We start from the raw sequence: 26,845 nt of genomic DNA on the forward strand, positions 1-26,845 counted from the left end.
CTAATTTATTTGGCGATATAAGCATAGGGTATCATGTGATTTTAAACCCAGATTTAAATAATTGTTTATATAATAAGAAAGGGTATAAATTGGAAATTAACCCCGAACAGATTTAAGTTAAGAACTATTTTATGGAACAAAACCAACCCCATCCAGTTATATTCAGCCATTCTCGGATAAAGTAGTACAAAAGATATGGTAGATTTGTGTTTTTGAGTTGGTTTGACAAGTTGAGGTATTTTTTAAAAACTAACTAAAAAGTTAATCAAAATATTACGCCGAACAGATTTGAGATTTTATATCAAAGTTTAAGTTACAAAAATAGAATTATTCTAGCATAGCCCAAACGGTCAGAAAATGGTACCAAAAATGACGTAAATCCTCACATTCATAGTGCTTCCCATTAATTGTATATATAAAACTAATTTTTATTTGCCTTAAAACCTTTCTCAGAGTGAAGAACTCCTTTAAGCGAAATGAGACATTTCCTATTCATAATTTTCATTATTCACAGCGTCACAATTACGCTTTTAAAAGTACTTTTTGGAGAAAAATCAATTAAGTTTTTAGTATAAACGACTTTGTTAATTAATATTTGCAAACAAATATGATTTGGTTATGTAAATTTACACGACTTAAACTAACAATTGTAAGTAGAAGATGTTTATAAAAATAGCATAGCTACGTTGACGAAAAAAGTGCTATCAATAGCCAGCCGTGAGATATTTCGTGCAGGCCAGATTTATTAGAAAGCAGAATTTAAAGGAATGGTAATCAGATTTCTAAGAGTAATCATTTTTGATTTATGCTATTTTAGTAAGACAATTATGTTTCGTATTAAGTTCCCAAACCAACGTAGAAAATTATTCCTATAATAAACACACTTTTATATTTCATTAAGTGTGATACTGCAAAATCAATCTCAATTAAGAGCTGTTTATCTTTAAAATTATACCGTGTATTACTTGTGAAAAACTGTTCAGTACATTTGCACTTCTTAAAAAAGACCAAAAATAGTCATCCTACTGACACTGAGAGGCCGAGTTAAAGTAGACTCAATTTTAACTGGATTTCCATGTTTATTCCATTCTTATTTATTTATTTTACTTCAAATTTACCAAAAACCATGTAAAAACCTTACATAAGGAACCAAAAATGATTTTTATACGTTAATTCTCATTTTTATTTATCATTCCGAAACTTGGCGAAAAGTTCATAAATTGCACACATGTTTTTATTTGTGTCTGCTTAATCAATTGTTCTTTATAAGCTTTTAAATGTATGAACTGTGAATGTTTGCATAACACGACCCGATACTAATTTTATTTGTTTTATCGAGCTTAAAATTAGTTTTTCAAATTTATCAAACTTGTAGAGGTTAATGGAATTAGTGAGTGTAGGGAGTTGTTGGCTCGCTCGGCACGAAAGACTTGCCGCCACCTTCCTACGGTGTTTAACCCGGCCACCTGGATTAAGGATAAAGGCCGCTGGACGACTTGAGCCTAAGGTATTTCATAGAGTATTAACCTAGCTGATTATTTCAAAATAAGTCAACGGTTAAAAGGCGAAATGTGTTAAAAATACACTGAATTGGATAATTTCAGCTGCATTTCAATGATTGAGTTTAATCGTTTGCTATTAACTCGCCAGATCCGCCAATGCTAGAAGTTGTGGCCACGAAATTGTTAAGTAAATAGCTTAAGCAAAAGATTAATGCGAACAATTCCCTATTTGTAAAGATTATCGAGTCAAATTAGGGTCGGGCTTTGGTCTAAAAGTCATTTTTGGGTCATGGCCCAAATGCCGACTCTAAAAGTTTTAAATGTTTTGGAGAAAATTCCACGTAAGTATGTTTTTGATCCATATAATTGTCGGTATGGTGACTTAGCAAAAATAATTGATTCGTTTGTCGACTAAGGTACAGCTCTTACCTCTACTATTTCTTTGAAAACCGTTTGGACATAAAGAGAGGGTTCGTGTAATTGTTCGTATCTTCAGCCGCGCAACTAAAAGGAACCACAAGAACCTCAAAAGGATTGAAACAAGTAAGTTTTTTAAAAGATAGGGTAGCTTCTTGAGAACAGAATATTTCGAGAGAAAATAGATTTTCAGAATCTGATATATTAAGTTCGATTGTTCTGGGTTAAATTAATTTTATTTGTTCCTTTATTTTAAATGCGCTGCTGTCTCATATGTGCCAAACTAAATATTTACTTAAAGAAATCGCAAATAAGATACACTGTATGGTGTATATATCCGTCCGATTAAGTTTCAACAATTCTAGGGAAGAGCCTTTGATGGAAAATCACTGGCTTTCTCAAATTCTCATGTTTCAATCGGTGTCCGGTCGGTCGAAGGTGTAGGCTAATATTTTTCTGAAATGTGGATAATCTAAAATGGATATAATCTGATCTACGATAATATATTTCCAAAAATCCAAAAACCCATTTTAAATCCCAATCAAATTTTAAAATATAAAATTTTAATTTATTTTAGATTGTTTTATGCATCTCAGCATATGGAACATTCAAATGCTGGGATCCTGCATTGGTTGGGCTGGTCTACGGCAGCAATCGCGTTGGATATCGGTTGTTGCCATAAAACTGTTCAAAAATGGATCGACAGGTAAAATTGTTACTGGTTATTCGCCCTTACTTTTTAAACATACTGAACTATAGGCAAGGTTTGAAGCCGAAGGACACACTAACCATCAAGAAGGTTCTGGTCTCCCTAAATCAACCACACTAGAAGAAGATGACGCTATTGTTGAGCTCACCAAAGAAGGTCCGCTTAAGAGTGTTCGAAGTATAAAAGACAACCTTCGGTTAGCGGTGGGTATAAACTTACTCTATGAAACATCTCTATGACTTTCAAGAGGAATGTTTTCTCGCGGCCACTGAAGAACAGCCTACCAATGATCATACGCGAGAACGTTTCCAGTTGAAGACTGGAGAAATGTCATTTTCACTGACGAATCTGTCATTCAAGTCAGTAAGAACTACTCTGTAAGGGTCCTTAGACCGAAAGGAAGACGTTTTGGCAGGGAGTTCGCCTCTGAATTTAGGCGTAGTGGAAGATTTTCCGTTCTAGTCCACGGTATCATTTTAGGCGACGCGCCTTGGAGCTCTGAACAAAGTTGATGGCTACCTCCATGGTCAACAATACTGTGACCTCTTGGAACACGTAGTTCTCAACGACGTTTCATTTTTCAGCAGGATAATCCACCAATTCACACTTCAAGAGTCATCCATCTCCGAACGGACATCGAGTTAATGAACTGGTCACGTCGAGGACCCGACATGAGCCCAATTGAAAACAAATAGGCGGTGTTGAAGAAAACTGTTGATGTTCGACATGTTCGTAACCAAGACGAACTGTCGGGGGTAATGCAACCTGCTTGGTACTTTGTCAATTTTCTAGTTTATACATACCAGGCATAATATTAAACATATTTTGTGCTTTCGACATTCTGAAATATCTTCATTTCAATTAAATTTTTTTAGTTTAGGAAAAGTTTACAATGATGTTAGAGAGCTTATTCATAAGGCGACTTGTAAGCCCTCTTTTTAATTTAAACAAGAAAGAAATATCCTAAAAAAACATTTATAAAACCAATTTTTTACCGAAAAATAAAATAGAAAGGCATTTTTTGCATATAGGCCTTTTTATTTTATAATAATTTTTATATTTTTAAATTTTATTCTAGTAGGGGCATTTTGTATTTCTGGTTTTAAAGAATTATATACTTTGGCAAAGTGGTAAATGCTCAAGTTTAGTTTCTACTGGTTTTTGGGAATTTTTTAAATTTGAGAAGAGCGCGAATTTACATTAGAAATGTTAGGTTTGGTTAATTTAAACCCATTTGAATATCGTTATATACAATAAAATTAGGCTCGAAAAAGTAATTTGTTATTTTACATTTACAATATTACTATTTAAGAAAATGATTTTTTGTGTGAGCAAGATAGGGAACGTTAGGAATGAACTCAATCTAGGTTTTTATTAGTTGTATCACCCCATATACTTATTCCATATGGCAAAACAGAGTGAAATAAATAATGATATACTTCGAGAAGAGCTTTTTGTGTTATTGTATTTTTACAAATATAGAAAAGGCTGCAAATCCTTGATAGTTTTTACAGAGCTAATTTACGTGATTGTTCCAATACATGTTGTTATTAAAAATATGGTCTAGGTATTTATACTGATTTATTCGTCTTATAGTGTAATTATTTATATCTATAGCTTTTTGTTGTAATTAATATTTTTACCTATGTTACTTAAAATTATATATTTCGATTTGTCTAAGTTCAATTGGAGACTATTTATATCTTACCAAGATTGAATCTAAGAGAGTCAGAAATGAAACTTATTGCTAATAGTGCCAATACCTTTACCTCCTACTAAAAGGAAGGTATCGTCAGCGTTGCAATACAAAAGTCCTTTCCGAATCAAGTTTGTTAAATCGTTACTGTAAATAATAAAACGGATAGGGAGAAATGTAGAACCCTGCGGGACACCCATTTTTAAACTAATTGGTTAAGGAAATGTATTACCTTCTCGCGCGTAGCATTGTCCATCGGATTCATAGCCTTGCTTTGTCTCTTACACCTTATTTATAGAGTTTATTTATTAAACTCCCATTTGCGCACAGGGTCGAACGCTTTGCGCGAGTCTAAGTATACCCCTAAGCGAAATCGTCTATGTATAAAGTGTCCCCAGTTAGAGCATTCTCAGTTCCTCGGTCGGATCAGAATCCAAATTGATAATCTGATAGTAATTTATATTTTTAGCGAATGAGTTAAGTCTATTGAAAAATTCTTTAGTTTGTAGGGTTATTAGAATATCGTTTTTTTAGAATTAGGAGAATAACAGTGTTATGTAGCTTTTCTGGGGACTTCCATTAAAAGATCACTGCTATTTTAATCATTAATCTCTCAATTTTGGAATCCCAAATATAACGAAACTTCAAATTAAGTATGATCTAAGGACGCTTATTGCTTTTCAAAAACTTAGTAAAAGGAAAGTACTAATAAAATCTTCCTAAAGAATTTCGAGTGTATTTCATAACCACAGTGGCCTGTACGTATCTCACACAAAAGAACTTTTATTCAAAGGAATATATCTTTCTAGCTTTCGTATTTTTGAAAACCAAATTCTATAATATTTAGAATAAAATATGCCCTACTAATAATTTTATTTGCTTGGCGTCCTACATGATTTTCAAAGAATTATTATCCGTTAGATTCTATGACACTTGTACGAATACTATAAAAGGTATCTTGGATGAATGTTTAAGGAAAAAGACTCAACTGATATTGAAAATTAACACATTTTTCAAAAAAAAATTTATAGAAGTTTGGATAATTGGTTTTAATTAGAAAATAACATTATATAAAACATTCAATTATTAACTATTTGGCTATAGCGTTTAATATATTTAAAATATTATTTTCAGAATGATACAGTTTTATTGACTTTTCCATTTAGCTATTGCTTTGAAGTTCCGCATATTTAGATAGTTCCGAAAACCGTGACTTGCTATCTCTTTTAAGATCACGAGGAGCACCATATTCTGCGATTTTCCCCTGAGAGAGTACCAATACCCTAAAATAAATTCATATTTAATTCAAAGTTTAAAATGTAGAATAGATAAAAATGTCTTTTCCCCCAACTGTACCTCTAACAGAAAGTAAAAATTTAATATTTTCAAACAAAAGTGGAAGCTAGTTTAAAAATAATATTTAAATTCTAAAAAAGCAAGATTCAACTTTAAAATGAATTTCTAACAGTTAAATAGTCAGATTTTATATTGGCCTACGATTAACGGATTGAGCGGGTGAAACTATTTCACTTGGAAATATCATGTCACCTCTATAGCCGCCCAACCAGACTTTTTGTATTTTATATATATTTATTTTGGCCTTTAATTAGTAATCTTTGAGATGGTAATTCTTGAAATAAATTGTCTGTCTTCGAAGATCATATTAATAAGTCAAATGCGTGTATTTTTACCTGTCGTAGTCCATGATAGTGTTTATTCTATGCGCAATGGTGATTATTGTGCAAGATTGAAATTGTTCCCGAATTGTGGCTTGAATGAGATCGTCCGTTTCCATGTCGACCGAAGCCGTCGCTTCGTCCATCACCAAAATCTTCGTCTTCCTGATAAGCGCTCTGGCCAAACAGACCAGTTGGCGCTGACCAAGACTAAACAAATATATAAAGCTATCCTTATTAAGAATTACTATTTTATTGTTCACAATATAACTAAGACATTCAATCATACAAGTAATTATTATTTCATGACGTTATGCACCATGTGACAAACGATTTCATTAAATGAGAGACAGAAGATTTTAGCATGATTTTTATAATAGAAAATTTAAAACAACTGTGTATCATCATGGACTATAGACGACTTTAGGCCTAGCCACACTAACTAAGCATCTAGAGGCAAATTATATTTTTATAATTTTCTTAAGATAAAATAAATTGATGAGTGTTAGGTATAAACTTTGTATTTGAAATAAAATAATATATTTATTTTAATTAATAATTATAGGAATATTAATATTAAGTTCGCGAACACCAAATTTGCATAGCCTGTACATTGCGGTTGCCAGGATGAAACAAATCAATAAAAGAATTAAATAGATACAGATAATTAAACAAATTAAATCCAAAAACAAAATTAAATTTGGTCAAATAGGCGAAACTATAAAGTTCTTTTAGTCTTGCCCAACCTGTTAAAATGGGATAGAAAAACCATGTGAGATCGCTACTCTACGCGCATTTTTGAACGAGCCGTTCCCAGAACTAACAAGACGGAGAGGTAAAAATGTCCACGCGAAGAAACTAACACAATCACCGTATTTTACAGAAATACCTATTCAACAGTTAACGACGTAAATTAGTCACGTGAGTCCCTTTTTTCATTCCCGATCGACTTTATAGCTTCGCCTATTGATCCAGGTTCAGGAGATTTTAAAGAAAAATAAGTTTTTAAATGCGGACCATCCTGTGTACTTCAGTTAGTATGTAGCGCAAGTCTGCCGGGTACTTAAGTCTGACTTAAGAGTTTTAAAAGCGTTAAAAGATTACTATCAAATAGTATACGGCTAAAGATGAAAAGTTTGAAGCCGTTTGTCACGCGGAGTATAAGCAAATAAATATGGTCCAAAAGATTTCTGGTAAGAACTGGTGATATTTCGCGGGATTAGTTCCAACGCCGTAATATCCTTTTAATCAAAATCGGTATTCACACAATTTATAAATTCGAATAAAATCTGACCTTAAATTCTGTCCACCTTCCATCATTTCGTGATTTAAGCCATTTTTGTACGTCTTCACGAGAGTTTTCAAATGAGCTAATTCTAGAGCTGTCCAGAGTTCGTCGTCACTGTTTAAGTTGAAAGGGTCCAAGTTGAATCTCAGGGTTCCGGAGTAGAGAACTGGATCCTGTGGAATGATGGTGATTCTGGATCTCAGATCGTGTAGACCCAGTTGGCTGATGTCTTGTCCGTCGATAATGATTACTCCGTTTGCCGGCTCAATCATTCGAAACAGAGCCAATGCCAAAGAAGATTTTCCAGCGCCTGTTCTTCCTACCACACCAACCTATTTAATTAAAATAGAAATTGCTTTGACTGTCTTGAAAATACTTACAATCTTTGTAATTTATACAACAAAGGCCACAACAAAGTAAAAAATAAATGTTAAATTATATTGCAAAATCAACAATCCTGTGTGGCTAAGGGCGATATGAATATCGGAATTTCAAAACATATTTGGTCTACGTTAAATCACTCTATTAAATGGGATGATTACAAAATTTTAAAACGTGAACCCAATTCGTAAAAAAGAAAATTCTATGAAGGATTGTATATTCGTAAACTAGGTAATTTAAATTTAGATAAAGGATGTCAGGAAGTAACTAATTGGGGTAATATTGTGATTTAAAAAATTTTAATTTATATTTCTATTTTAATAATTCACACTGCCTTACATATACTTTGGATTTATCGGTTACATTGATTTTATTACACACGTAAATTGTTATAATCAGAAAAACTTTTGTTTATTATTTAACACGTTGACCTTCTGCTCACGTGATATTAGAACTTGAATATGGCGCGTGGTAAAATTTTAAATCAAATTAAAACTAACGAACGACTGAAGAAGATCGAAACGTCTTGTTTAAAATAAAGTTTTATCTTCTAATACCATGCCATTTTCTCTGAATTAAACATAATTTCTACTTATTTTTCACCATGGTAAATTTTAAGTTTAATATATACAACCATTTATATTTCCAAATTATTTTGAGTTAACTTTTATTTTATATTTATAATTGTGTTTGGTTATGATTAGCAATAACTTAATAAAATGACCGAAGACAGGTATTTTTTAAGGTTTCTAGTTCTAAGGTTGACGGAAAATGTAAAGTATTTGTTTCAACCAAAAAGAATTCCAACATTTTCGGCTTTCAGTGGTACTGTAGATCATGAATCTTATTTCTTAATAATATTTTTAAAACTACCAAATATCTTACTTTTTCCATTGGATTTACAACGAATGAAATGTTATTTAAAACCAGGTCCAATCCTTCGCGGTAGCGAGTTGAATAATTCCGAAATATTATTTGACCTTGCTCAGGCCATTGCTTCGGTAGATGCGCTTCTGGTTTATTCCAATCTGCCTGTTTGGGACAAAAACGTTCATGAAATGATACAGGCATTAATACACTTTGTGACGCTTGTGCACAAGACTAATTCTTTGTTGAGTACTAAACTTATTGTTTTTTAAGACACATTTTGCCTTCAAAAACACGCGCATTTTTAAAATGTGCCAATTCTTTATTTACTAGTACGAAATATTTTCCAGGCCGTTCATGTGATCTTAATAGAGCTTAACATTGAAATAAGACCAATTCGAAAGATAATACCCTGAATCGTATTCGCTTTAAATATAAAAGAAATGGAGTGCTTAAGTATTTGTTCACTGTTCAAGAGTTCGATTACCTTATCCAAAGATGAAAATTGTGTCGCTTTTTCAATTTGAGAGACAAATTATACGGATTAATAAAGCAGAATTGCCCTTTATCCGGATAAAAGTCGATTATTTTATTGAAGACGATGACCACCTTTTCACAAATCCAAATAATGTAGAGGAAAAATTGCCGATTAAAGTTTATCTTGTCTGTATTAATTTTATGGAATAAAAATAAATGATAAAGGGACCGCAATTGCTATTTTCAATCAGATGCCTTATTTAGTTAAATAACAATTAACTTCGTTACAGACCCTAGTTCTCATTCGGTGTTGTTACCCGTTCTATTAATTATCTAGCACCATTACGAACACTAGAAATCTAATTCCGTTGAGGGCCCGCGAGTAATCATAAAATTTGGTCTCGGGCTCTAGACATGCGATATAATTTTGTTAGGGACCCTGAATAAAAATTAGCCTATCAAAGGGCCATTCAAATTATATAACATCGTTCCGGGACCTTGACATGATTTAATTCTGTTACGGAGCTAAAATTTAATCAAATCCTCTCACGTGCTCTAGACAACATGTAACTCGGAACGTCGCGGGTGTCTGAACCACCGTGAAGGCTACTTGGTCATTCTTGTTCGTTACAATGTAATCAAAAATTTAGGGCCCATCGAAAGCCATGAAGCCAAGTCTTTTTTTCTGGAGAGTGAATTAATTTTCAATTAATAAGATTGAATGTTTTAATGAAACCAAAACTACTAGATTTATATGTTAAACTTGTTTTTTCAAATTCAGTTCATAAAATTATTAAATTCGCCTTTCTTAACAACCATTTTCAAACTTAAAAAATATTTTATCCGCATTGCTTGATTAACAGCTGGTTTCAGAAACTGCTTCACTATGAGATATTTTTTAAGAGTGCTTGCTTTGTTAGCAACGTTTTTTGAAGTATTAGTAATCGAGCTAAATTTGTAAATTGAAATAAACACAAAATACGTAAATTGAAATAAAAACAAAATATGTAAATTGAAATAAAAACCAAATATGTAAACATAAAAATTTCATAGCATTAAATTAACTTTCAATAATTCACTTACATAGATATTCATATAGCATTCGTTTCAGTATAGGAGCACAATATAACTTAATAACCTTGTATTATAATTTAACAAAAAAATTGCGTCGACATAAATTAAGCTTACTTCGGGATTTAATTTGAAATATTCAAATATCCTCTCCAGACTAACAAAAGAAGCCTCAACTAGTGTTCCATGAAATAATATCATCCACACTAAAGGTACAATCTGCAAAAGTTGGAAAATTGAACGATAACAAAAAATAACATTGTGAGATTAACATTAATAGTCTTTGGGAACTTAAATTACAGGATGATCGATATCAAACCCGCGAAAAACGACCAATGACGCAGAAAAACAGATAATTTTTATTGTTATATTTAATTATATTCGTGATATTTTATTATAATCGTGATATTTTATTATAATCATGATATTTATTTTAATCGTGTTATTTAATAATAATCGTGAAATTTAACTATAATTGTGTAATCAAATTACAATCATCTAATCTAATATTTCATTCAAATCGTGATATTTCATTATAATTGTGGTATTTTGACACCATTTGGCACAATTTTCTGCCGAAACTAGTTGGTTAGTAAACCTTTGTTTTTACTTACGCAATAACATCATGGTTTAAAATATTTATTGTAATGATTTCAATTAATAATAAAAAATGTGGTGCTTTGGGTATGAGTCTGGCTGATTTTTACCTTTATTTTTAACTAACTGGCCAAATATAAAATTCTTTAAATGCTTTTGGTTCTAATAATAAAATATGGCGAACTTTTAAGCTCATTGCGCTATCTCGAAATTTTGTTTAATTTATCCCAAATGTTTTATGAATAATGTTTTCATACATTGGCACAAATTTAGATTTTTTTACTTCAACATTTAGGAAATAATTAAAATAAGGACCACCTTCATTACTATAGTCTATTTTTTAATTTGATAGACCTCACATTTCCCTGGCTCAGACAATTTTAGAACCAAACATCTGTTTAAAAAATTACGGGCTTTTTCGGGTACCCGCAATACCCACCTAACCACAAAACCTACCCTAGATTTTAAACCCCCCCCCCCCCACCGCCACAACACCTTGATGTTACTTAATAATATCCACTGTTGTACTTACACCGAATAATGTATATATCACGTTGAAAAGTTTTGCTTGGATGTAAATTCATTTTTTCATATTTCTTTATTTACTATTTTTATTTATCACGTAAAGAACATAGTATCTGTAATTGGTATGTCTGAACTAAAGCTTTTCTGCGTAGTTGAAGTCCAAAAATATATTTCATGTACTAAGGCACTTTCTATGTGGTCATGTTCATAAATGTATTCAATACTTAAGCTCAATTTCAAGATTATTTTTTCCATTTAATTAGTGAAATAAATTTTCCATAGGCACCAGGTGAAAATGAATATGAATCGTGATCATTAAATAACACAAACCGTGTTCACGTTGTTAAATATATATCCAACTATTCCAGGTGAGAGGAATTCTTTGGACAGTATTGCCCATAGTAAAAAATTTACCCGGAAGGACATCCAACTGAAAATAAAGTTATTGTAGTTTCGGAGTTGTTATTAAAACAAATTAATCATTATCTCTAAAACGTATGTGGGATACTTGTAGTAAAGTAGACGAAGATAAATGGTGAACGATCTACATGTAGGTAAGACATTCGCCAGGGATATTATGAATTACCCTTATATTTAGTTTCATATTATGTTACTTTTAAAATATTTCTATATAACTAGTGTATCAACTTACTGATACTTACAAAAATATTTTAACATTTTATCTATAATAAAATTTTTGTAAGTTCCTTATGCAGGGCCGTGCTTATGGGGGGGGGGGGGGGGCGAGCAGGGCGGTCGCCCAGGGCCGCTAAAATTTTACCATAGGGATGTATATACCGGAAGGCCGCTACACTTAGCTTCGCCCATGCATTTCGCCCGGGGCCGCGAGACCTGTAAGCACGGCCCTGCCCTTATTTTTAACATATTTTTCAGATTTTAAACAGGCTATTTGAAATTTCCCGTATTTTTTCACTACATGTACTCTTCTACCAAAAGGGTGACTTTTCATGTAAACTATTTCGGCCCTAATAATACGTTTGGTTTCAAAGAGGAAATATTTTTAAAAGCGAAATTGCAAAATATAGGCCAAAGAGAAGGATAAACTAAGTTTTTTAGGAAAAGTAACTTTACATCCAATTAATTTAATTGGAATTTTGGATAGTCCGGCTTTTGTAATCATTCAATATATAACGGATTTCCATTGAAATACAAAATATATTTGAGGTATTAGGAAATATTCTAATGCTACATTTATTTATAGCGAGGAAAAAGTTAGTGAGAAGATTATAAGTACGTCCACGGCCTCTTGTCTCGAAAAAAGTATATTAGTGTTTTGAAATGTACCGGATTTCATAAACAATGACATCAACATGGATATAATGTCTTGAAAACATTTACTATCTGTTTTTCCTGGTTGAGTAAGTGCAGAAAAGAACACCAATATTATCGGTACCGTTAAAACATAATTTGAAACACACTCACCAAGATTATTTATGATAAAAACCGTAAAGCGGTTTTAAGTGAAATAAAAATTATTTAAATAAAATAAATAAAACAAATTATACACTATACGTGGTTGCACTTTGTTCAATTGGAATATATGTAAGTTTCTAACCTCACACTCATTATCCAGGAATAATATTTAGCCTCGTTATCCTCAATGAGTGAAAATGCTTTCTCGGTGAATATGTCGGTAGCTTTCAGAGATCTGATGATGCTGGTACCGGCCAAAGTGTCAGAAAAATGGGTGAACAGAGGAGAATTTGAGTTGACGTAAAGGTTCTTCAAATGTCGATGAGCTTTCGAGTAATAGACCTGAAAGCATTGTTTCCTTAAAGTTTAGATTTACCATGAAATATATTTTAAAATAAGAATGCTTTTGACAAGATTCAGATAATTTGTCTAAGAAATATTCGTATTCTTATTTTTTATAATTCTACAATGTATCAAAAATAAAATAAAAATTAGCTAGGCTTATACCAAGAATGTATTTATTTATACTCAGGGAGAATGAATATGTCAAGATTATTTATAGCGTTTCTCAAATTCCAGCCGTTGGGGCCCCCGGTATGCTCCTCCGCTTTCATAAAATCTAATAATACTGCAATCTCATTGGTTCTTAAAAATTACGTTTTTCGACGCGATTAACACTGCTGCGAGGACGCAAAAAATAAGACCACCTCCTATTTTCCTCTCCCCCCCCCCTTAGCGTGACGGGGTTAGGGGCTCAACGTGTCCGTCGATAGTCTCGACATATTCATCTAGTGACTTTCAATGCCTTTATCCCAGGTGGCCGCGAGGGAGGTGGAAACACCGAAAAGTTCTGACGCACTGCTTAGTTTTATGTAGCGTTTTTGATAATTTTGCATTTTGAAATTTATAGACGATAAAACTTTTATCCCAAATATATTTTTGTTGAAGTATATTCTTTATACGTTATGATATCCTACATAAATATCATCTAGAATAGCACCAAACTAGCCATTTTTGATTCAGGCTTTCAATACTTAAACTCGAAAAACATTTTCTTCTCGGAGTCTTATTGGTCCGATAATTTCGTCAGATTTATCATTACTTTAAATTTGTTATTGTTTAGCTTCTTTTGCCCCCTTTTTATTTTGACCTTTTCTACCTTTTCACGTAATTTAACACAGAAAGGGTTGATTTAGTTTACCGCCGGAAAACAAAATTCAAGTAACTTGAACTTTTTTGTGGCTAAAAAAATTTAATTAAATTGACCAAAGAGTTCTGATATCAGTGGTAGAAACGACCAAAGAATTCAATTATCAGTGGTAGAAACGACCAAAGAATTCAATTATCAGTGGTAGAAACGACCAAAGAACTCTGATATCAGTGGCAGAAACGACCAAAGGATTCAATTACCAGTGGTAGAAACGACCAAAGAATTCAATTATCAGTGGTAGAAACGACCAAAGAACTCTGATATCAGTGGCAGAAACGACCAAAGAATTCAATTATCAGTGGTAGAAACGACCAAAGAATTCAATTATCAGTGGTAGAAACGACCAAAGAATTCAATTATCAGTGGTAGAAACGACCAAAGAATTCTGATATCAGTGGCAGAACGACCAAAGAATTCAATTATCAGTGGTAGAAACGACCAAATAATTCTGATATCAGTGGTAGAAACGAACAACGAATTCTGATATAAGTGGTGAAAACACAAGTCTGTTATCATAAACATTCGGAAAGATATCGATTTTCTATAAGTCAAGTTTCTATACTATCCCATACTCTTTTAATTACTAAAATCAATATTTCTCAATATATCCACAAAAATGTTACATGGTTTTAGTTCATTGACGATATCGAATAGTTGTTTCTATAAAAGAAAACAATACCAAATTAAAAGAAAAAAAATTCTTTTTCGCGACACGAGCGCAAGTAATTTAAATGCTTTACTTGCACGTGAGTTTGGCCCGCTGGTTTCAGATTCCGAAGCGTCGGGCGACTGTAAAATTTGAGTGTCGTTTAACAGCAGGGGCTGCGGAAGCTCGAGTTCTAATCTGACTATTCCTTGGTTTGGACTTAACTAAAATATTATCTTTTCCGTGATCCCATCTGAAATCTTACTTACAAGTTAGTTTGCAGTTTCTTGACGAAATTTTGGTTAAACGCTATACTGATCAAATTTATTCTTTGGTTTTACGAAGCTGAGGGAAATAGACTCGTTAATGGCTAAACATCTTTTCAGAAGAGAATCACCAAGAACTATGGTTTATAAATTCAACTTTATTTTACAGATATATCTCATAAGGAAAATAAAACTTTGGTTTCCTTCAGTAGGCCTGTTTTAAAAGTATAAAACTAAAAAATATACATATATATATAAATGCAGAAAAATGGGGTTTGGGAGACAACGACGAAGAAATTATAATACAGTTAATTGACCATTCCATCATTTTAAATAAGTGTCAACCATAATAATAATCGTATAGAAGTGTTTATTTAAAATCCCACGATAAAACATTTAGAATTAAAAATAAATGTAAATTGTAAAAAAGCCAAATCTTAAAAATAGTTTTTTTTTTTCATTTTTAACTCCGAAACGGAAAAATAAGCTTCATTTTGTATTCTTAAAACAAATGACATCATACAAAGAGATATCTCGGGGTGTTTCTCACAGATTCGATTTCAACTCAAAGATTGAGTAGACCTTAATGTATATTCCACTGCTAAGCTCCAAATAAACTGAAATTTTTCGATGATACTCTCAAGTAGCTCCTGAAATTGGATACATTTTTAACAAAGGGTAGCAAGCACTGTGTCTTCATTTTCTTCAGCAAGATTTACGTTTTAAACTCTCACCAGGAAGTCTCACAACAGCTATGGGGAGTCTCGGGTTTAAAACTAAAGCCGGCTGCACACTTCAAGCTAGGAGCAACAAACACAGCACTGCCCACATAAGGAGAACGCAACCCGTCAAAAGTCGTGGATTTTCTTGTGTACATTTTTCATTGGCTAGATGCTTTAGCGCCTGCGGCCGTCGGAAGGGGAAAATTCGGAAATTGGCTTCCCCCCGCCCGTAAAACATTCAGCGTAAAAGCTCGTGGCGCTCGTCCAATGAAATTCGAACACAACCCTTCATTAGCGTGTTTAAAGGCTAGCTGCGTTCTCCTTGTGTTTGTTGCTCCTAGCTTAAAGCTACCTCCACGTCCCACGTGTGCAGCCGGCTCCAAGGCCGATAAAATAATAAAAAATTTAAGTTTAAAATGTTTTCATAAAAAAATTATCCCGTTTTACTGTTTAAAAAATATTCAATAGAGTCACCCTTCCTTAGTTTTATTTACTCTTCCTTAAAATAACTAAATTTAAATAATTTTATTCAAATAAAACATTTTTTAATTTTAAGAAATATAATGGAATTTGCCTAGTTTATAACCCTTTACCTAATTACCTTAATGAACTAGCAACTGTTATAAATTAACCTAATTTTGTTTTATTAAACACACGTTAACTCAAACAAATTAACTTTAAAAACTTCTGCACCAAACGAGTGAAACGACTTTAACTAGATTATTGAATTTTAAACTAATTAAATTCGCAGTAACTCAAGTGCAATGCATAAACCTAAAATACATTTGCAATAACCAAATTTACTTGCCTGTTACCGTACCAAAATCGAAGCTGTATTTTTTTGTATAAAAACAGACTTCTTTTAAGCTGCCACAGTCCCAAATTCATCCTGATTTTAGAGTTAATTAATTGTTATTTAGAGGGAAAATCGAGACTTAGTTAAGGTTGCTATATTTTGGTTTAAGTTCAAAAATAATTGGTCAAAATAAAACTTATCTAAGACTTTATTGAAACTGCCACAGTCCCAGATACATCCTTAGTTTAGATTTATTTATTTGGTGTCCCCTGGTATTCTAAGTTTCTGCCAATAAGATATTCCAATAAAAAAACTAAAGAAACTGATTGGCGAACACAAACCGACCCTGATGAAGAGGGCACGTGACCCTCGAGTAAAAACTCGGTGTCTGCGTTTTTGGAAGGCAGAATTAAAATCTTTACGAAGTCTACTTCGTAAAGTTTAAGAGTCTCCCGTGCTTTTTAAGAAGTTACATTTAAATGATCTTCCCCACCGCGACCGTAATTAACATTTTTCTATTAAAAATAAACAATTTAACATTAATTATATTAAATCAAAATAGCTCATTATTGAAAATAGAGATAAAGTAAGTGAAACTATCAAACGATCTTGCAGCAACTTACGTGTTAAGGAAACGCGTGGTAAGTTTAACTACCCTTTCACTGGAAATTAATTTAAACAATATCTAATACACTATTTTGCTATTAAAAATAAACTAAAATAAACTGAAAGAGTTTGTTCTGAAATTGATACTAGTGTTTAACTAAAAGAAATAGCGTTTAACAAAAAAATTGTCTTATATATGTTAAAAATAATAGCATGTTTCTTAAATATTTTTATTATTAGTAAAAAATATATGCTAGATTTACAGGTATAGCGATTCACGATTAGAATTTTATTATCAATGATCTTTATCTAGTTATCTAATCCAATTGTATGCCATTTCTTATCTTGATTAGTTTACGTTTCACGGATATTCAAAATATCAATCTGTCAAAACCCGTATAATACATTGGAACGTAGAATTTCTTAGTGCCGAAAATTCTCGATAGGGGTAGCCATTATCACGTTACAACGTGGTTCTTGTTATGGAACTAATGATAATAAGCTATAAACTTGGCTTATCTTTGATAAAAACGTCTCTTATTCCAAAGAACTTGTGCTTGGGTGGAACAAATGAAAACCCCTAAACGAATAAACAAAGATATAGAACTTAGACCATGACAGAAACGTTTATTGGAACATTTAATTCTCTCAGACCGAAAAATAATATTTGTAATAGGAAAAGATGGAAATGAAGGAAAATCGTGGATGTTAAATTACTTGAAATCCCGTAAGCCCAATTTTACACATTGTCAGCAAGTGACAGTTTCGGGGAGTGAAATGCTTTTTCAATTGAAAAAGGTTTGCTCTGGTGTGAACCACTTTTTCTTTAACACCTTGAGAAGTACAAAAATATGCGACGAACACTTGGCAGTATTTGAAAGTTTAAAAGATGGTGAAATTGTTAGTACGAAATATAATTGTGTGAGTATTAATATTAGCACACCAAATGTAGTTTGTGTATTTGGAAATTATATGCCTGAATCTTCCGGTTTAAGTTCTGATAGAATTGTACGATTTTATATAAAAAATAATTATTTATGTAAATATTAATTATGAAATATGTATAGTAGAAATGTTAATATAAAATTTGCATAATTGAGGACGTGTGAATATAAAAATAGTAAATTTAAGGTTGTTTTTGTTTAATTCCCGATTGTTTTTTAGGTATATGTTCGTATTATAGCCGTCCTCAGGTTATCTATAGTGCCTAAAATTCTCGATAGGAGTAGCCATTATCACGTTACAACGTGGTTTTTGTTATGGAACCAATGACAATAAGCTATAAACTTGGCTTATCTTTGATAAGAAAACGTCTCTTATTCCAGAAGAACTTGTATATTTATCGAGAATGTACTAGCGCTATTAGATATTTTGGAGGAAGGGCGAACTAAAATTTATGCTTGTTTACGAAATTAATTAGCGTATTATAAGTAAAATTTTAGTCTTAACAAAGTCCACCAGTTAGGAAATGGTTTATGGATAGTAAATTATTTATAAATACTAAAGAGATAAGCAGAAACTAGGAGATCAGATGAAAAAGAGCCAACGCGATCGAAAATAATAATAATAATAATAATAATAAAGCCTTTAAATACGTTTTGCGTTCTTTATTGCATACTATTACCATATTTTAGTTAGGGCTTACTGTATTGAGAACCATCCAAATTAATTAATATTCTCATGTCTTTTTGTTGAAACACTTCTACAGGCGCACATAGGACCAAAATAGGCAGACGTTTTGTCAAGAAAAATATTAAACATAACTGCTATCGGGAATGTCTATTTACGCAACGATTAACGTTAGCGAATACAAATAAAATAAAATAAAATTCGAATTAAATCGCGTTAGGCCCTTTTGATAGTAAGAGATATGTTATAGATGGAATTGAAACACTAGCATTTGGAAATTATCGTATTGCATCATTCAATAATAAAGCTTAAATAAAGTCATTACACATTTAGTAACATAAATTATAATTTGAATATCTAGTTAAATTGGTTTGTATTAAAATAATTGCATGGTATTAATAAAGAATAATACTAAAAACCGATTTTTTTAATTTAATTTTAAGCTTATTTATCCCATAGCCAACAAACGAATTGTCAACCCTGAACTAGGTAAGAAAAAAATCTAAATGACTGCCAACTAAAGCCTAGATACCTTTGAACAAAAAACCAAATGCCCTCTAGAGGACTAAACATGTTAGAAAACAAAATGGTCGCCAACCAAAGCCTAAATCATTAATAAAAAAACAAATGCCCTCTAATCATAAGTTCACGGGAAAATACAATAATAACATGGCATCCAAATTTCGCGCTTTCATTGTTATCATGTTAGCTGCCAGAAGCGGCAATATTTCACTACTGACGTTTTTAAGAATCGCTAAATAGCGATTCCTCGCTAAATTAACAGAAAGGGGGCGTGGTTTCGACAAGTCACGAGCTTCGCGCCAAATCGGTGTGCAGAGACATCGCGATCGCAAAATAAACAGGAAAGCGTTCTGTTTGTTTTGCGAGAGGTCTACGGCAGTCGCTAGCCGCCGAAAAGCTCACAAAAACAATGGCTGATTGTGGTACGCAAAGAGTTCGGGAAATAAATTGAGAAGTAAACGCTTTTTACCTACTTTAATAAGATAAATATTTCAACACGATAGGCCACAATCTTTTACATTATTAAAATTTGAGTTTCTAGCTCATTATCGCTTTCCGAAAAATGTTTTTGTCAAATTATTGTCAGAGCCAAGGCCTAACCACAATCACGATTTACGAAACACTAATAGCGTTTTCCATTTGATTGCTCAATATTGGCTCTGAATATGTCTCTGACGTCATAGATCTCGACCCAATCGACTAGAGTAAAACCGCAAATGGAACATTCCATGAACATATTTTAATTGCTATCAGCTAAGTTTTTAAATAAATATTTTTCCAAAACCAAAATGATAAGGCTCATTTTCTAATAGAGAATACTTTTCGGAAAATGTTGCATTAGAATGGTAATTAATCGTATTTTTATTCATTATTTAAAAGGTGTATAAAAATATATTTTTAAAATAACAAAACCATTAAACTGTGAAATAAATGCAACCAATCTAATAAATAATAAGATAAAGAAAATTATATAATAAAAAGAAACTAATTTTCATGCACTATTTTATTGATTTAAAAAAGATTTTGAATAACCTATCATTCTTCAGAAACTGATTTGCTGCCTTTCATGGCTATATTATATAAATATATTTTAATAAAATTACGGATTTAACTATAAAATTTCTAAAACCTAATAATAAAATTAGAGTCAGAAAATTAATAATTAAAAGAACCAGGCTTTCATCGTCAAAATGCAAGCCATACATAACCACGTGATAGCGTTTTGCGTCAAAAATCGAGCTTTCCTATTGGTCATTGACTTGGGTATAAAAATTCGGAAAAATAACAGCGTCGCCGATGAACAAGAATCGCTGAAACATCTCTGCACCAGTCCCTAAGCCTAAACATTAACGAGTTGCGTAGCAACGGAAAACCGACAGGGGGGGAGAGAGTGGTGGTGAATAGTACATACGAAATGGAACCACGGCTATGGACTGCATTGTAAAGGATGAAAAAATTAGCGAATAAGTAGATAAGTAGCTAAACCCTAAACAAATTTCTTCAAATTTGTTTTTTATCCCTTTTCCTAATTTTTGTAATTTACCCTTATTTGCTCGCCTTAACCAATAATTCGGGGAATACACACAGAAATAGTCTAACCTTCGAAAGAAATACTTCAATTGTTTTTTTTAGGTTCAAATTTTTTTCCGTTGAAGTCGATGATTGTCTGTTTCATAAATATTGTCCGTTTCACTGGAAAAACTATAGCCCATTTGAATGCTCTCATTTGGGCGTTTTAGAATAGTATTAAGATCTACTGAATCCTTGAGTTTTTATCAAATCAGTGAAAAAAACCCCGGCTGGTCATATTCTTTGCGATTCGCATTTAAAATTAAAAAAAGTTCTCCAAAATTCAGTCTTGCGTCAGGAGAGAAGTAACATTGATGTTGAGCACAATAAGGTAGACAAATTACTACATTCAACATTAACTCTCATTAAAATTAATCCTTAATGTTAGTAAACGCAACCTGATAAGAACCAAAGAACTGGTTTAAAATATTTACTTTTATGTAACTAGTACGGTCCTACTTTTCTTGTAATCTCCATTGCAAACAATTACTCTTTTAATTACTCTCAAATGTTTTTTACTAAATGAGAATTAAATTGGTTCTTACTTTAATAAATATGAAAGGCACTAGGCAAAGCACAATCGCCAACGCAAAGAATGGAATTTCAACCATTACAGCTATTAATAAAGATACCGTTTGAAATGCCACTGTGATGCTCATCAGCAAATAAAGGTTCATTCCTTGATCGGCTTCCTGGATGTCAGATGTAAAGCGATTGAGGATACGTCCTACTGGAGTTGTGTCGAAGAAGGCTAACGGTGATCGAAGAACTGACTCTAGTAGTTTTTGATTTATTTTAACGGCGGCGTTTAACTTAAAAATCAATAAAATGATTCCTGATACTAAGGTCATAATAATATGCCCCAGATTAATTGCTCCGAATATTGAGAGTCTCTTAATTTTCGACATAGTGGCATTGCTCTGCTCCACGTAAGAAGGCTGAACATCTGCAGTCCAAAGCACCAACCAGTAATTGGAAAACACAGATAAAGCATAAGCGCCAGAAAAGCCAAAGAAAATTGCCAAACAGCTCTTTAAACCAATTAGGTTGATATATTGCCATGCCACTGAAACAAATCCCTGAAAAACAAACGAAAAAAATTGTTTATACCTGAAAACGTTGAGATAAAGTGATTCTATTCGGGTTTTTAAACATAGGACACATTTGATATCTGTAAGATGAAAAGAAAAAGCACTGTTGCACAGTTGAAAACGGTCTTAAGAACGCTGCGTACGTTTTCACAGATCACCCGTTTGAGTTGAAACGTTCAAACTCTTGTAAATAACGATTTAACTTTGCAACGGTGGTCTAACTTCCATCTAATTTATTTATATGCAAAATATAAATCTTCTAAAAATATAAAATATTTTAATGGTAGTTTAACAAAAATAATACTACAAAATGATTGTATAGGAAAGGTTGAAATATCTTACGAAAATAAACAGAGATTCGAACAAATTAATGACATATTGAAAGATCACTTACGAGGAGACTACTCGAGGTGATAATCACCGATTTTGTTGAAACTAGGTGGGTACGTAGACCTTATGGCAACAAGAAATTTCATGGGAATCTGAGCACTTCTAAAAATTAATAATAATAATTCTAATTAAAATTATTAATTTTGATCAAATTCAAACAACTAAATTATATTTTATTAATTTTGATAAAATTCATTTATTACCGTCGATTTAGCGATTAGTTGGTAAATACAACTTTTTATTTGTATAATTCGCTTTTCTCAATTTTTACCGATTCTGATCAATTTTGATCAAATTAACCAAAATTCATCAAAATATCATAAAATTAATTTCACTTGTCAATTTTGATCTATTTTTTTTGTTTGGAAAATTTTCACGGGGGGGGGGGGACTCTTAGAAGCGCTCAGATTCCCATTTTCGGTTGCCATGGCAAAACTAATGCCCATTGCAACTTTTCCCTTGGTGAAATTTCATGTTACCATAAGGTCTACATAACCATCTAACAAAATCGGTGATTTTCACCTCGGGTAGTCTACTCGTTAGTTTTTGTAATGCTGAATTCCAAAGCAACAAGCTTTGTCACTCACACATCAATCGTTTTTGTTATCAAAAATGTGCATACGCTACTTTCAGTGCGTTATTCACAACCCTAGAACAATAAAATATATTCTTGCGCAATGTCGAACCTCATTTAATACAAGTCATGTGTAGAATACGATACATTTTACTATGGAATATTAGTATTTTTTCCGAGTTATCAGTCTAGTAGATGTAATAAAAAAAATCTCGTTGAGCCAAAATAAAAATTAAATTCCCTTCTATATTTCTCGAAGTAAGGCATAGCCTTTAGGAGACTCAGATACAAAAACACGATAAATTATTAGTTTATACTCGAAAGCTCCGAAAATATGCCATAAATCAAAGGTATTATAGACATCGTACCCTTAATTTGAAATTACTGCCCTGAGCGAAGTCAACAGCATTTATCCACTTCCAGCCGGAATTCCGAAAACTTTAGCTTCATAGTTACAATTGTAAGCAACTTTTGAAAGCGCACTACAGCAACCGAGTAAGACCGGTTTTTCAGAGGTCTCATGACGGAAGTGGATAATTACTTTGTTACAAAACCGTAAGTAAGAAAACTTTGATGAAAGATTGACGAATTGATCTGCACTATAAGAAGACTCTCAACTTTGTTTTTCGAACGATTGCCTTCCAGCAAAAATGTCTACCAACTAACCAAATTGATTCGTCTACATTAGAAAGGCATTCTGCTCAAATATGTTTCCAGATTATTTAAATGAAGTGACGGTTGTCAAAAATTTTTAAGAAATTAATGATGGGTTACAAATGTTTACAAAATACTTACTCTACTTTGAATATTATTTTCCTCTGAAAATATCTTTTTTCCAACGATTTCCTCACTATTTCCTTCAAAATTTTGGTCCCTGAATTTGCAAAGAATTTTTTTAATCAGGTTAGAATAAAATAAATTTAAAGCAATTATAATTATATGTCAGAGTGGACATCAGCGTGTGGCGGTCTACGGATCAAAGTCTTTGATAAATCCTATTTATTACCTGACCAGTTATTTTGTAACAATGGCGACTAATTATCCAGTTCATATGCACACAAATCATTGAAATTGCGCTGTAAGGAAAACTGAGCAAATATCTGCCAAATGAATTTCAAAGGATTTTAGGAATCTAAAATGAATATTTGTCTTAACAAAATGGTCAATTAAGACAAGAGATTATCAAAATATTTCAAAGTTGTGATACATAACAAAAATTGTATGGCTTAAACATAACTAAAAACAGCGACATCTCCCATAATTCTGTTCTGTTTCGGATTGTAGAGTAAAAACTGGAAATCATTAAGTAAAAATAGTAATGCCAAAAAGTTTAAACATGAGGTGTGGAATCTCACTCTTTGCCTCGCGGAACTTAGTTCAGCATTTGAAAAAGAACTATCGCATTAAACAAATATATTTGTAAATACCATTATTGTAGAAGAATTAATATGTTTGAGAAAAATCTGGGCAAAATGGTTTAGAGTTGAAACACCCCAATCAACGTCATTGTGGAAATAACGGCCTCGGTCTTCGTTATCTTGCCATAATAGCAATTAACAGAAAACAATTTAAGTCGCAATCGTTCATAGGTAGTTTTTGAGGTCGGAATATAAAGAATTTTGCATTGAATACAGCCAGCAGCCGGCTGGTATTTTACCTTATATTTGCCCTTTAAAGATAATTTTTTTTTAAATAATTTCTGATATAAATTATACTGTTATGAAAAAGCTCAAATATTCAATCCCAAATTATTTATTTTTTAAAAAGCGCTTGATTAGAGTAGGTAACAATTATTCAGTTACATTGGTTACGAAGCGACAAATAATGAAAATTCTGAAGGCTATTTACTTCGGGTTGAAGATTAATGCGTGATATCAGTTCAAAGTCTGTCATACACTGGCGACTTGAGAGTCGCTCCATCAGAAATTTACGATGGCAAAATTTATTTCTATAAGCGTCTCATTGTGACAAAACGAAGTAAGATTTCGTTCCTTTTTAAGTTTTAAATTTAGTTAAGACATGAAATTCGGCTCAACGACAAGTAAAAGTGAGGTCAAGGTTCGTTGGACATTTACAATCGGTCGACAGAATAATTCACTTAATTATATTTATAAATAAGAAAATGCGATAAATGGATAACAAAGTAATATTATCAGTTTTTGAACTTCTTTTTTCACCTGCAAACCACAAAAATACCATTATTCTAGCTTTCATTAGACGTACCGAGTTAGGTTCATCGTCTGTTCCGAACCAAAGAAATGCTTCGATACAACCCTGTTCTAGTGCGGGCATTAAAGCTGACTTTTATCACATTAAACCTTTAAATAGCATGACAATCGTCCTTCTGGTACCACCTCTGAATTTGAATCGTTTACATGTTAAAGAGTATTTGATTTAAAATGTTTTATACTTTTAACTATTTTCTATCGGTTATTTAATTTCTAGGATTAATTTCAGGGTCTAACCGAAATATTTACGCGAGTTAAATTTAGTGTCAACATATTTAAACATTAAACAGCATTAATATTTTATTCGTTTGTTTTTATTTAATTAACATTAAAAAAATTTGTTTGAATTGGACTGATCAGCTACCAATCAAATTATAACAAGTATGAATGCTTTGTCTAGTTATCTTATAATTTGTAAGAATTAAAAATCTTCTTGCGTACTAGCATTAAAGCGCTTAAAGAGGTTCAACACTGTACTAGTTTTTATTTGCTATAGCGTAGTATTTCATACCCATTGATATAGGGTAAATAAGTTTCGAAGTATCATTTAAATCAAGGAATACCTCTGCGGGTGGTGCCATACCAGAGTGAATGAGAAAAATCATATCACCTCGGGCAGGAATCGAACCTACTACCATTGGACTTCGAATTATTTTAATTATTGTGTAATAATAAAAATAAATTATCTATAAATAAGTTTCTTGATAATCTAAGCTTTGTTCAGTGTTTCTAACTGCAAAGAAGAAAATAAATCCTTGAAAAATGTAGCAAAACGCCTTCTTTAAAGGGAGTTGCTGGAAATCGTTGAATATCACCGCAGTCTTTTAACTTCAGAATAGAACATTGGAATTACCTTTTTGAAGTATATTTCGTTATGTTTGCTATCGATTTTTCTGTCTGAACCATCCCTTTGTTGTTAATTCCTTCTTTGTTTAACTCATTTAAGAGATCTTTGAAAGGACCCTCTTTCTCGAGCAATTCTTCGTATGTCCCTTTGCCTTCTATTTTACCATTATCCATCACGTACACAACATCGAAATGCGGAAGAAGAGACAAATTGTGGGTTACCACTATTCTCGTCTGAAACAAGTTTTAAAATTAAGTTATTCCATGTAAGTCTAAACACTCGTGTTATTTTTGATAAATTAACCATAATGAAATTTTGTCACAAAACGTTGTCGATTTACTTAGGTTCTGATTATCTAAAAGCTAAATTAAAAAAATTCTTACTTTAGGAAGTGGGTACTTTGAAAATACATATCTCGTAAGAGAAATTTGACTATAGGCATTATTCTTATTTATTAGTAACTTCAGCTAGTTAAGTAAATTGGGGTTTAGAAAACGGAAACAACATGCACTATACTTTCAATATACAAATTAAATTATTTTTAAATAGTAAATGGGCATTTTTTTAAATTGCTAACGTTTAATAGTGCAAAATATCATATCTTGCGTGACACAGATAGAGAGGGAGGGGGTGCTGAGAAAAAAGAACGAACGCAAGCGAAAAGGGTTGAAGGTCGTGCCATGCAGCAGCTACATGTAAGTGAGGCAAAACAGAGAGAGATAAACAGTAACTCCCGTGTCTCTTTCTTGACAGCGCATGAATGCCAGCGTCTCTTGACAGCGTGAGGTCAGAGGTTTCGGTCTTGTGGTCACCGGTTATTGGTACTGTGGTCAATAACAATCTCAAGACGCCCCTAAAACCTGGCGGTAGGGGCCACAATGCCACAGGCCAAATGTCGTGCAAATCGGACATTTATCTTGGGCGTGCATAGAAGGTAACACATATATATACAAACATCAGTTTTTATATATATATACAAACATCAGTTTATATATATATATATATATATATATATATATATATATATATACAAACATCAGTTTTTATTTATATAGATTTCCTGGGCTAGGGCTAATTTGTTGAAAATTTAATTTGTAAAAGTTGACAAA

General features: G+C 32.3%; 1 protein-coding gene and 1 long non-coding RNA gene across 2 annotated transcripts in view; one reads left to right on the forward strand and one right to left on the reverse strand.

Annotated features, from left to right (window-relative positions):
• The first annotated feature begins 2,554 nt into the window (after positions 1-2,554).
• Positions 2,555-2,867, forward strand: LOC149962928 (uncharacterized). Its single transcript, XR_016472835.1, has 2 exons — positions 2,555-2,625; positions 2,679-2,867. It is a non-coding gene; the product is annotated as an uncharacterized LOC149962928 (long non-coding RNA).
• Positions 2,868-5,363: 2,496 nt separating this feature from the next.
• The window catches only part of LOC149962929 (ATP-binding cassette sub-family C member 3-like), a 66,737-nt gene continuing 45,255 nt past the window's right edge, over positions 5,364-26,845 (reverse strand). The window contains exons 16-25 of the mRNA XM_090180257.1: positions 25,743-25,969; positions 23,457-23,535; positions 21,152-21,685; positions 12,783-12,982; positions 11,537-11,636; positions 10,202-10,303; positions 8,555-8,701; positions 7,295-7,620; positions 6,016-6,210; positions 5,364-5,607 (exon numbers count right to left, since the gene is read on the reverse strand). Of these exons, the coding sequence (XP_090036383.1) occupies positions 5,487-5,607; positions 6,016-6,210; positions 7,295-7,620; positions 8,555-8,701; positions 10,202-10,303; positions 11,537-11,636; positions 12,783-12,982; positions 21,152-21,685; positions 23,457-23,535; positions 25,743-25,969 (2,031 nt within the window). The 3' untranslated portion in view covers positions 5,364-5,486. The remainder of the gene's footprint in view (positions 5,608-6,015; positions 6,211-7,294; positions 7,621-8,554; positions 8,702-10,201; positions 10,304-11,536; positions 11,637-12,782; positions 12,983-21,151; positions 21,686-23,456; positions 23,536-25,742; positions 25,970-26,845) is intronic.

Source organism: Leiobunum rupestre, chromosome 1, assembly GCF_980474605.1.
Source record: "Leiobunum rupestre chromosome 1, qqLeiRupe1.1.hap1, whole genome shotgun sequence".
NCBI classification, from domain to species: Eukaryota; Metazoa; Arthropoda; class Arachnida; order Opiliones; family Sclerosomatidae; genus Leiobunum; species Leiobunum rupestre.